At 48.7% G+C, this 11,001-nt stretch overlaps 1 protein-coding gene across 1 annotated transcript in view; it reads right to left on the bottom strand.

Annotated features, from left to right (window-relative positions):
* Positions 1-404: 404 nt before the first annotated feature.
* The window catches only part of GABBR1 (gamma-aminobutyric acid type B receptor subunit 1), a 186,518-nt gene continuing 175,921 nt past the window's right edge, over positions 405-11,001 (bottom strand). The window contains exons 21-24 of the mRNA XM_080991621.1: positions 10,168-10,295; positions 8,082-8,210; positions 5,991-6,134; positions 405-2,466 (exon numbers count right to left, since the gene is read on the bottom strand). Of these exons, the coding sequence (XP_080847747.1) occupies positions 2,221-2,466; positions 5,991-6,134; positions 8,082-8,210; positions 10,168-10,295 (647 nt within the window). The 3' untranslated portion in view covers positions 405-2,220. The remainder of the gene's footprint in view (positions 2,467-5,990; positions 6,135-8,081; positions 8,211-10,167; positions 10,296-11,001) is intronic.

The following is an 11,001-nucleotide window of genomic DNA, read 5'->3' as shown; positions in this document are numbered from 1 at the left end:
CCTGTGTGTGCAGCTTCCGTTTAAGCTGAAGACAAGCACACAGTTTTCAGAGCCAATTTGGAAGCAGCCTCGCCGCCTTTGAATCCAAGCGCACCTTCCTTCTCCCGGAGCTGGGCTCTGAAAGAAAACGAGTTCTGCGAGTTTGCAGCAGCAGCAACAGCCGGTTGTGGCCGGTGCAGATTGGCTGGCCCCTCCAATGTCACTGAGAAACCTCCTCCGCCCAGTCACCAGAGCAGCTTTGCGCTGTCCATTCAAGAAATTAAAGCACACTAATTTAGTGAATGGATACTTCATCTACCTCTTACGAGCACCACCACTGCTACCTAAAGCTGGTGCAAGAAGAGAAAGATGGAGCACAGGTTGGGGAAATTGTTTCATTCACAGATGACACGAGAGCCCAAATCTCATATTGTATTATTTTACTGAAGAACATCTGCACGCTGGATGGGGACACCTGGCAGGCACCTGGACTCCCCTTCTCTCCCCCGCTCCCCTTGGCAGCACCCACTGCTCCCACCCACATCTGTTGGGACAATAAAGTGCTCAGATTGGAAAAGTGTGGGGAGAAACAGGTGCTGACGCATGCATGCTTGCACACTTGCACACACACACACAAGCTACTGGTCGAAAGGGAGCTGCTGACCCACTTTCCCCTAATATTCACCAGCATCCTGCCCAGCTCTTACCCTCACTGTGGCTTCAGATCCTACATTCCTGGTGGGGTGAGAGATGAAGGCATTTGTGGCGAGTCTGGCAGAGAGTGCAATGCAGGCAGCAATCTCGTAGGCAGAGCTCAGAGTTAGCAAGCACACTGGAGATGCCTCTGCCCACCCCATGCGCCGAAGAGCGACGCTTCCCTATGAACTTTGTTACAAGAGAACTGGCAAGGTGTTCGTGTCTTCAGTGGCTGACAGCTGCCTCTGAAAAGGAAGCAACCTGGTTGGGTTTCAGCCTTCTTACACAGTCTCTGGACGTACCCCTGGGTGTCTGGATAGAAGCTTCTCCCTGTTTAAGAAGTGCATTCTTCAACTGAGAACGTGCAGGAATGCTGCAGCTTCCACCGCCCTACAAGCTAACTGCACCTGATCCCCACCTCCTTAACCTATGCCTTCAGTCTTAACACACGCGGATGGAACTAGGTTGCAGTTGCGCACAATCCTGCGCTCATATACGCAAGCATCAAGGGAGGTCAAAATGAGGTTCGATGGCCTTGTGCAATGTGGCTTAGAAGTGCAACCACAGGAGGAATGAGTGTGTGTGTGTGTGTGTGTGTGTGTTTGTTTCTAGTTCCCAACACAAACAGCCACAATCAGACTGGGCAGGGGGCCTAGTTTGACCATTTCAATGCCAAATGACATACGAAACCAATCCGTTGTAGTCTAATTGCGTGGAATTGTTCGGGGTTTGCACAGTACAAAAACGCTTTGGCCGAGCTGTGCAACAGGCTGGCTTGGCCCACAAGTAAACGGATTATCCCTTTTAATACTGTTCATACAGGCGGACTGTCTCAGAGCTACAGTGCCTACCTTTTCCAGACAACCAGCTGCGCCCGGAAGCGATATGCTTGTGGGAAGCAAGGAGGGAAAAGCTTCCACTGGTAACTGCAAGCACAACTGTCCATTGCTATGCTGCAGCTGAACCGTACTTTAATTGGGGCTTCTGTAGGCTGCAGCAGCCAAATAGCCAAATAGCTGCACGGGAACAGACACTGCAGGATGTAACTGTTCAGAGTCTTGAGAGATTTACACACATACACACACACACACACACACACACACACACACACACCCCAACCACAAAGAGCCACAGAACCCTTATTTCTGCCTGATGCCTGATGCGCACCCATCTTTCCAGAGAGGCACATTTGTCAAGTCACCAAGTGTGCATGTGCATTTGGGGAGGGGAGGGGCAAAACGGCGGTGTCCCCTGCAATCCGCTACTTCTAAAACAAGTCTCCATAGAGTTGGCACCTGGATTCCAGGTTCAAGGGGCACAGGCAGGTGGACGGACACAAAGGTATTTTACAAAAACCAGAGGTTATGATTTCTCTTCTTCCCTCCCCCCTTAGAAAACGAACAAAAGAACTCGGAGCAAACTCCCCAGCCGGCTGTACAAGTCCCTTCCCACTGGTTTCGTGAGCCTCTGCCCCGACCTGCTTTGGCTGCGCCGGCGCCACCCGCCCTCCTCCCCTTCTCCGTGTTGCTGGCCCAGGAAAAAGTGTCACTTGTAGAGCAGGTGAACGCGGCTGCCATCGCAGTTGTTTCGCCCCAGCTTGTCGGCCTGCTCGGCCACCAGGCAGCGGACGAGAGGGAGGCTGGGCTGGTAGAGGTTCGGGGCGGTGGCTGCCGAGGCCGAAGCCGAGTTGTTGAAGTGGTTGTCGGCGGCGCAGTTGGAGGAGCGCCGCCGGGACCGCAGCTGCTGCCGTTCTTTCAGCTGCTGCTGGAGCTCGGAGACTCGTTCTTCCTTCTGTTGGGTTAAAAAAAAAAAAGGCTAAAGGACCCCTGGACAGTTAAGTCCAGTCAAAGGCGACTACAGTGGTACCTCGGGTTAAGTACTTAATTTGTTCCGGAGGTCCGTACTTAACCTAACCTGAAACTGTTCTTAACCTGAAGCACCACTTTAGCTAATGAGGCCTTCCGCTGCCGCCACACAATTTCTGTTCTCATCCTGAAGCAAAATTCTTAACCCGAGGTACTATTTCTGGGTTAGCGGAGTCTGTAACCTGAAGCGTATGTAACCTGAAGCGTATGTAACCTGAAGCGTATGTAACCTGAAGCGTATGTAACCCGAGGTACCACTGTATGGGGTTGCGGCACTCATCTCGCTTTCAGGCTGAGGGAGCCGGCGTTTGTCCACAGACAGCTTTCTGGGTCATGCGGCCAGCAGGACTAAACCGCTACTGGCGCAACGGAACACAGTGATGGAAACCAGAGCACACAGAAACGCCACTTACCTTCCTGCCACAGCAGTACAGTGGTAACTCGGGTTACATACGCTTCAGGTTACATACGCTTCAGGTTACACACTCCGCTAACCCAGAAATAGTGCTTCAGGTTAAGAACTTTGCTTCAGGATGAGAACAGAAATTGTGTTCCGGCGGCGCGGCAGCAGCGGGAGGCCCCATTAGCTAAAGTGGTGCTTCAGGTTAAGAACAGTTTCAGGTTAAGAACGGACCTCCGGAACGAATTAAGTACTTAACCTGAGGTACCACTGTACCTATTTGTCTACTTGCACTAGTGTGCTTTCAAACTGCTAGATTGGCAGGAGCTGGGGCAGAGCAATGGGAACTCACCCTGTTGTGGGGATTTGAACTTCTGACCTTCTGATCAGTAAGCCCAAGAGGCTTAGTGGTTTAGACCACAGTGCCACCCACGTCCCTTATTGTTGGGGAGGGGCAAGAAGGGAAACAGGTGGCTGCAAGTGACTTAGAAGCATGAGAGAGGCGTATATCTCAATACCCCCAGGGCTGCCTCTCTTTCTCCAGGACTCCGCGTTCATAATCTGAGGCCGTTCTTTGTGTGCCTCCTCTGTGTGAGGTCCAGAGGATGGCAAGATGAGAACGGGGCCTTTTCCGCGGTGGCTCCCCGTTTGTGGAACGCTCTCCCCAGGGAGGTCCGTCTGGCGCCTTCATTACATATCTTTAGGCACTAGGCGAAAAGGTTCCTCTTCAGCCAGGCCTTGGGCTGATTAATATTTTACAGCCTTTTAAATGTGTTTGTGGGGAGGGAGGGGGGCCATTTTGTTGTTTTTGTTTTAATAACAAAAAAACCTGCCGTCAGCCCCAGCCAGCAGGGGCAATAGTCAGGGATGTTGGGTATTATTTAAAAAATATTGTAGCATCTGGAGGGCCGCAGGTTGTCTACCCCTGTACGATTCCCCTTCACAAACAGACCCAGGAAGTAATTAACAGCAGGCCCTAAGGTTGCCTGGCAACCAAATCAGGCCTCGTTCCCTTGACTAGCTGAGTCGTACCATATTTATTGGTACATTTGGTTTACTCAGATCGTACGCCAAGTACTTTGAACGCTTAAGGAAGAGTTATAGGAACAGTAAACATCGTAACACCGCCTTGCGTGCCCTGCGGGTGAGATCATGCCAAGTCATACTCAAGAGTAGACCCACTGGTTATAACAGGTCTACTCCAAGTAGCTGTCATCACCTCTTATAGTACATTTGATGGCTTCATGGTGTGTGGCTTTATGTTTTATTGTATTTAATCTGATTTTAACTGTCGATGTACTATATCCTGGGACTTTTCACGGCAGAGAGGGTTTATCAACAAAAGCCAATGAAAAAAATTCATTGGTTTGAGGTTTTCTTTCTGTTTTGTTTTAAAACATCTTCCCACCCTCATCTTATATGTGTATTTGGAAATGTAGGGGGAAATCGGAATGCTGTGTGCAGTTCTGGCCCCATCTCCTTAAAAAAAGATACTGTGGAGTTGTAAAAGATTTCAAGTGCAACCAAGAGGGTGGAACAACTGCCCTATGGGAAAATATTAAAACATTTCATAGAATCTTAAGAGTTAGAAGGGACCCCGAGAGTCATCCTAGTCCTAAAAAGTAAAAATATGAAGGATTTGCAGACAAATTGGGGGAAGTCAAAAAAGAGAAGTAAGATGTAATTAAGATGTATGGAGTGTATAATTTTGTTTTGTATTTGAAAACTAATATATATAAAACTAATATATATAAAAGAGAGTCACCCTAGTCCAGGGGCCAGCAAACTTTTTCAGCCATAGGCCGGTCCACCGTCCCTCAGACCTTGTGGGGGACCGGACTATATTTTGAAAATAAATCAATAAATGAATTCCTACAAATAACCCAGAGATGCATTTTAAATAAAAAGACACATTTTACTCATGTAAAAACATGCTGATTCCTGGACCGTGCGTGGGCCAGATTTAGAAGGCGACTGGGCCAGATCCGGCCCCCGGGCCTTAGTTTGCCTACACATGTCCTAGTCCAACCCCTTGCAATGCAGGAATCTCGGCCAAAGCATCCATGACAGATGGCCCTCCAAGCTCTGGTTAAATAACCCCAGGGAAGGAGAGTCCATCAACTCCAGAGGGAAACTGTTCCATTTGCAGCTTTTTAGCTTAGAGGAATGACGTGCAGTGGGTGACATGACCGAAATGTATAAAATTATACATGCCATGGAGAAAGTAGATCGGGAAAAGCTTTTCTCCCTCTCTCATGGCGTTAGAACTTGAGGATATTCAACGCAGCTGAACGTTGGAAGATTCCAGGCAGATAAAAGAAAGGGCTCGGTCATGCACCACACAGTTAAACTACGGAACTCACTGCCACAAGAGGCAGTGGCAGCCGCTGACTTTGATAGCTTTAATAGAGGATTGGGCAAATGCATGGAGAAGAGGATTACTGATGGCTACTAGCCATGATGCCTATGTTCTACCTCCACTGTCAGATCCACTTCTGAATATCAGTTGCTGGAAACCTGTTATGTACTGAGTTGAATAGGATCCAAAATGCAGCAGTCTGATTGGTCCTAGAACAATAGGATCCAAAATGCAGCAGTCTGATTGGTCCCAGAACAATGCAGCAGTATGATTGGTCTGCAGGAGCCACCCAATCCAGCTCCAGATGGAAGTGAACCCACAACCTGATTGGCCTACTGGAGAATCCCGGAATTAGCCAGTCATGTGGGGCCCATTGTGTAAATAATGTACATAAAGCAGATATTTTGAGGGGACTTTCATTCCTCCTCACCACTATGAGCTGAATAAAGAGCATGAAATCCACTCTATTTCAAAACCCCAGGAGGAGAGAGGGCTGTTGTGCCCAGATCCTGCTGACAGGCTGGCTGGCCACTGTGAGAACAGGATGGCCGGACTCGATGGGCGAGATCCAGCAGGGTTCTTCTTATGTTCCAGAAGAGACAAGCCACCAATGGCAGGAAGCACAGGGCAAGGGGGGGGGGGTGAGACACACACCCCCAACTTCACCGGAAAAAGTCACACCCTGCCTCACCTCTGCGATGATCTTCTCCAGTTCGCGGTTCTCCTTCTCCAGCATCCGCGATTTCTCCTCCTCGTTGTTGTTGGTGGACGAGCCCGTCTTCATGGTGTCCTGCTGCTCCGACTGCCACTCTCCCCGAGTGATGAGGCGCCGCATCTGAAAGGACAGGCCACACACAAGCACATGGGGCTCAGCCGCACGACTGCACCTCAGCGTCAAGGAAGGAGAAGGCCGAGCCTGGCAGCAGGAAGGGGAAACTCTGGTGCTGGGCCAAAAGTGCCAACCTCAGGTCTGAAAGCAGAGGAATTTTTCAGGGGGAGATTGGAGAGATTCCTAAAAAATGTGGAAGTGGGGGGGCGCATGGGGGTCAAATACTTCTCTATCTGGGCCTTGGGACTCTCCCCAAGCCTCATCCCTCCCTGGGTTCTTGTTGTTGTTGTTTTGGTTTTGTAAAACTCCCAAGCAACACTAGGCAAGTCTGCTATGTACTGTATTTTTCGCTCTATAAGACATACCAGACCACAAGATGCACCTAGTTTTTGGAGGAGGAAAACAAGAAAAAATATATTCTGAATCTCAGAAGCCAGAACAGCAAGAGGGATCGCCGTGCAGTGAAAGCAGCAGCAATCCCTCTCGCTGTTCTGGCTCCTGAGATAGCTGCACAGCCTGCATTCGTTCCATAAGACGCACACACATTTCCCCTTATTTTTTAGGAGGGAAAAATGAGTCTTATAGAGCAAAAAATATGGTATTTTGGGAAATTGTTCCTTCGCCACCTCTTAAGATTTCGTAACCAAATGCTGCATGTCGGGGTTCCTGAGATGAAGGAGCAGATTTCCCATCTACGCTTGGGCATCCTTTTGACTCAAGCCTTTCCTGCTCCTCGCCCTCCCTTGAGTGCTTTTGCCTGGCTGGGCTGCCCTGTGATAATGCCTCTGGCCTGCCTGGGTGGAGAGATGTGTGTAGAGGAAACCTCTGGCTTCTGCGTGGCTGGAATGAAGCCCACTGTACGAAAAGGTAGCTTCACGCCAGTTTCTCCACCTGCAAGCTGCCATTGAACCTCACCCACCACGGCCACCCAGAAAGTTGCCCGTGAGAGAACGCAGCCAGCTCTCCTGAGTAAGATGCCAGTGTGGAAACTGGTTAAACTACTTCTGTTTCTGTGTCCCTGGATCTGTGGGAGGACTCGGTGAGATGCTAACAGGCATTAAGGTTGGGAATGGTGAAACTAAGGACTGGGGTTGATGAGGAAGTACAGGGAAATGTGAACAGCAAATTAGTCTGTTGCCGCTGCAAATCCCTTTATCCACACCACAGTGTAACCAGCAGTGGCACCAGGGGTGAGGGGCACAGAAAGGACAAAGCGTATTTCTAGGTGGGCAAGCTAAGTCTCTGGGGGAAAAAGTAACAGTATACAGTGGATGCTAATGTTGCGAACGTGATCTGTGTGGGAGGCACGTTTGCAACCTGCAGCGTTCGCAACTCGCAGCGTCACATCTGCACATGTGTGGGTTGCGATTCGGAGCTTCTACGCATGCGCAAAGCGTGATTTAGCGCTTCTGTGCATGCAGGAGCGCGAAACCCGGAAGTAACCTGTTCCGGTACTTCTGGGTTTGGCATAGTGTGCAACCTGAAAACGCACAATCCGAAGCGTCTGTAACCCGAGGTATGACTGTAGAGGCGGTGACCGTTTTAGGCTAACACATGGGTCCTTTTGGACCCCGAAGGAGGAAGAATGGACCCCCCCATGCAAAATTGTCACTGCCTGTATGTTAGTCGGAGGGAGCTCTTTTGGGGGGAGCACTTACCATCCCCCAGTGTCATCCATGAGTATAACCACACCCTCCATCTGTTTTCTTGGAAGCAAATCACACTAATTTCAGTGGGGCTTACTAAGCAATAGACATGTGTAGGTTTGCAGACTTTATCACAGCACGTTATCCGTGCTTTACGTCAGGGACTATAAATTATGGGGACTAGAAACTTGGCTCTTTTTTTGGTAAGTGAAACCTGAGATTCTTGAGCATGTGCTAAGTTCTGCTGCATACCACGCTAGGAGCCAGTCGCTACCAATGCGCAGCTTGATCCCGGCTTGGTTGTTACCTTGGGCACAAAGAGCACAACCAGGGTGATGTAAGAGGAGAAGACAATGGCGAGGGAGGCGAAAGCGAAGGCCGCATCCTGTTGACTGCTCAGGATCATGGTGACTGGGGCAGTGATGAGACACAGCACCTGCAGGAGGGAAGGATTAGAGACAGGGTCAGGGGGGCTGTGCAAGTCCGGAAAACACACACTGCAGCCGTCATTAGAAACGAGGGCATGCAGGGATATTTTATTCTGTATCGCAAAATTGGCAACAGTCCAATCTTGTCTGCATAGCTCAGGGCAGATAATGGCACTGAATTCACACAATGTGACAACAAGACTGCACAAAGGCAGGTGGCTGGCACTGCGGCGCTTTACACTGAGACAGCAACTTGTCTGAGGCCACGTGGGGGTCATGGCTAGAGTGAACCCAGATGTTCCAAGGGCCTCCCAGTCACAGAATCAACATCTTTCCCTGCAAAGTGGAGGCTGGGTCTGGGGAAGCACAAAACTCACCTCTAACGCCCAAAGGAAATACAGCTTGGCACCAGGGTACATAGGGATGCAGTATGCTGCCTTATACAGAGTCAGACCATTGGTCCATCAAGATCAGTCATAGCTACATCAGTGGTTTTCAGACATTCTCCCCTCTCATCCCACTTGGAAATTGCTGGGGGCCTTGGAAGATCACTTAATGATTTTGCTGCCTCCTTGTAACAATTCTAATGCGCTGTGCTGGATGCTGCTTGACTTTTCATTGTATTTCCGTTGCCCCTTTTATGTTTTATATAATCCACTTTGCTTCACTACAATCCAAATTCCACAGAAATCAAATTGTAACACAGCAAAATGCAATATATAAGAAATAGGAGGGGCGAAACAAATACAATTAAAAATCATGGCAAATATTTAATGTGATGCATCCGCCAATGCATATCCCAAGCTGGAATTCAGATTGCCGGAAGAAATATCAACAACCTCGGATATGCTGATGACACAACCTTGATGGCAGAAAGTGAGGAGGAATTAAAGAACCTTTTAATGAGGGTGAAAGAGGAGAGCGCAAAATATGGCTTGAAGCTCAACATCAAAAAAACGAAGATCATGGCCACTGGTCCCATCACCTCCTGGCAAATGGAAGGGGAAGAAATGGAGGCAGTGAGAGATTTTACTTTCTTGGACTCCATGATCACTGCAGATGCTGACAGCAGTCACAAAATTAAAAGACGCCTGCTTCTTGGGAGAAAAGCAATGACAAACCTAGACAGCATCTTAAAAAGTAGAGACAGCACCTTGCCAACAAAGGTCCATATAGTTAAAGCCATGGTTTTCCCGGTAGTGATGTATGGAAGTGAGAGCTGGACCATAAAGAAGGCTGATTGCCGAAGAATTGATGCTTTTGAATTATGGTGCTGGAGGAGACTCTTGAGAGTCCCATGGACTGCAAGAAGATCAAACCTATCCATTCTGAAGGAAAGCAGCCCTGAGTGCTCACTGGAAGGACAGATCCTGAAGCTGAGGCTCCAATACTTTGGCCACCTCATGAGAAGAGAAGACTCCCTGGAAAAGACCCTGATGTTGGGAAAGATGGAGGGCACAAGGAGAAGGGGACGACAGAGGACGACAGAGGACGAGATGGTTGGACAGTGTTCTCAAAGCTACAAACATGAGTCTGACCAAACTGAGGGAGGCAGTGGAAGACAGGAGTGCCTGGCGTGCTCTGGTCCATGGGGTCACGAAGAGTCGGACACGACTAAACGACTAAACACCAACAACATATGCCAATGCCTGACTTGAACCACAAATCCAGACATGCCACATGGACCAGTTCAGGACCCCTGGTCTATAATGACTGGTCACAGCTCTCCAGGGCAGACTGTAAACCAGCATGGCTCAAAATCAAGCATTCGCATGCAGGAACACACGGCAAAACTTTGCTCTTTCTCCCCAGAGGTTGTGGGGTCAGGAGGACTTGACTGACTTGACTCTCTCTCTTGACTGCAGTCCAGGTTTGATTTCCCTCTCTCAGAAAGCCCACTCAACAAGAGCATGAGATTTTCAAGCTAGTCCAGTGGTCTGGACACGTTAGAGACAAGCGACTCACAGCCACATTGTAGATCGCCATGCCCACAGCGCGGTGGTCGTTGATCTTCTCCGTGGAGACTCCCTTTGTCTCATAGGCAAGGAATATGCCCAGAAGCAGCAGCAGCCCTTTGAAGCCATAGAAGATACCTGCAGACAGGGAGAGAGAAAAGAAGGGTTCAGCAGGGGCCTTCAAAGTGGTACTGGAGGAGAAGGGTGAAGAGGCCAGGGGAAAGGCCACTGCAGTGGGCAGTGGAGACTCTGCACATGCCTTATTGCTGACTGATAGTCATACCCTTCATTTCTACGTGTTTCCATTACTTATACCCCACTTTTCCTCCAAGAAGCTGAAGGTGGTTTGTAGACGGTTCTGCTCCTCCTCCGTTATTATCCTCACAACGACCTTGCAAGGTGGGTTAGGCTTGCGAGGTGGGTTAGAATGAGTGATTGGCCCAAGGTCACCCCCCAGTGAGTTTCATATATATATATATATATATATATATATATATATATATATATAATTTTTATTGGAATTTTATTTACAGCATAACATAACCCCCCCAATACACTATCCACCCTCATTAAACGTGAACATAACATACAGTGAGCATAACATACAACAAAACAAACAACGAAATAAAAGACTTCCTTTATCCTGTATGCTTATTTACTTCTTATAAACTGTTTCCTTTATGAATAATTATTAAGATTTTTCTAATTATAACTTAAATATCCACAAAGTCTCCTGTAGACATTAATCGAAACAAGTCCAGGTATGTCTTTTAGGGCACTGTTTTGTGAAGTATTCTCTGCATTTCCCCCATGCTTTTGAAACTTTTGTCTAGTGTGATCTCTA

This window comes from Podarcis pityusensis (assembly GCF_964106645.2).
Source record: "Podarcis pityusensis genome assembly, chromosome: 2".
Classification (NCBI taxonomy): Eukaryota; Metazoa; Chordata; class Lepidosauria; order Squamata; family Lacertidae; genus Podarcis; species Podarcis pityusensis.
The sequence above is the reverse complement of the archived record's forward strand: the minus strand, read 5'-3'. Positions and strand labels throughout refer to the sequence as shown.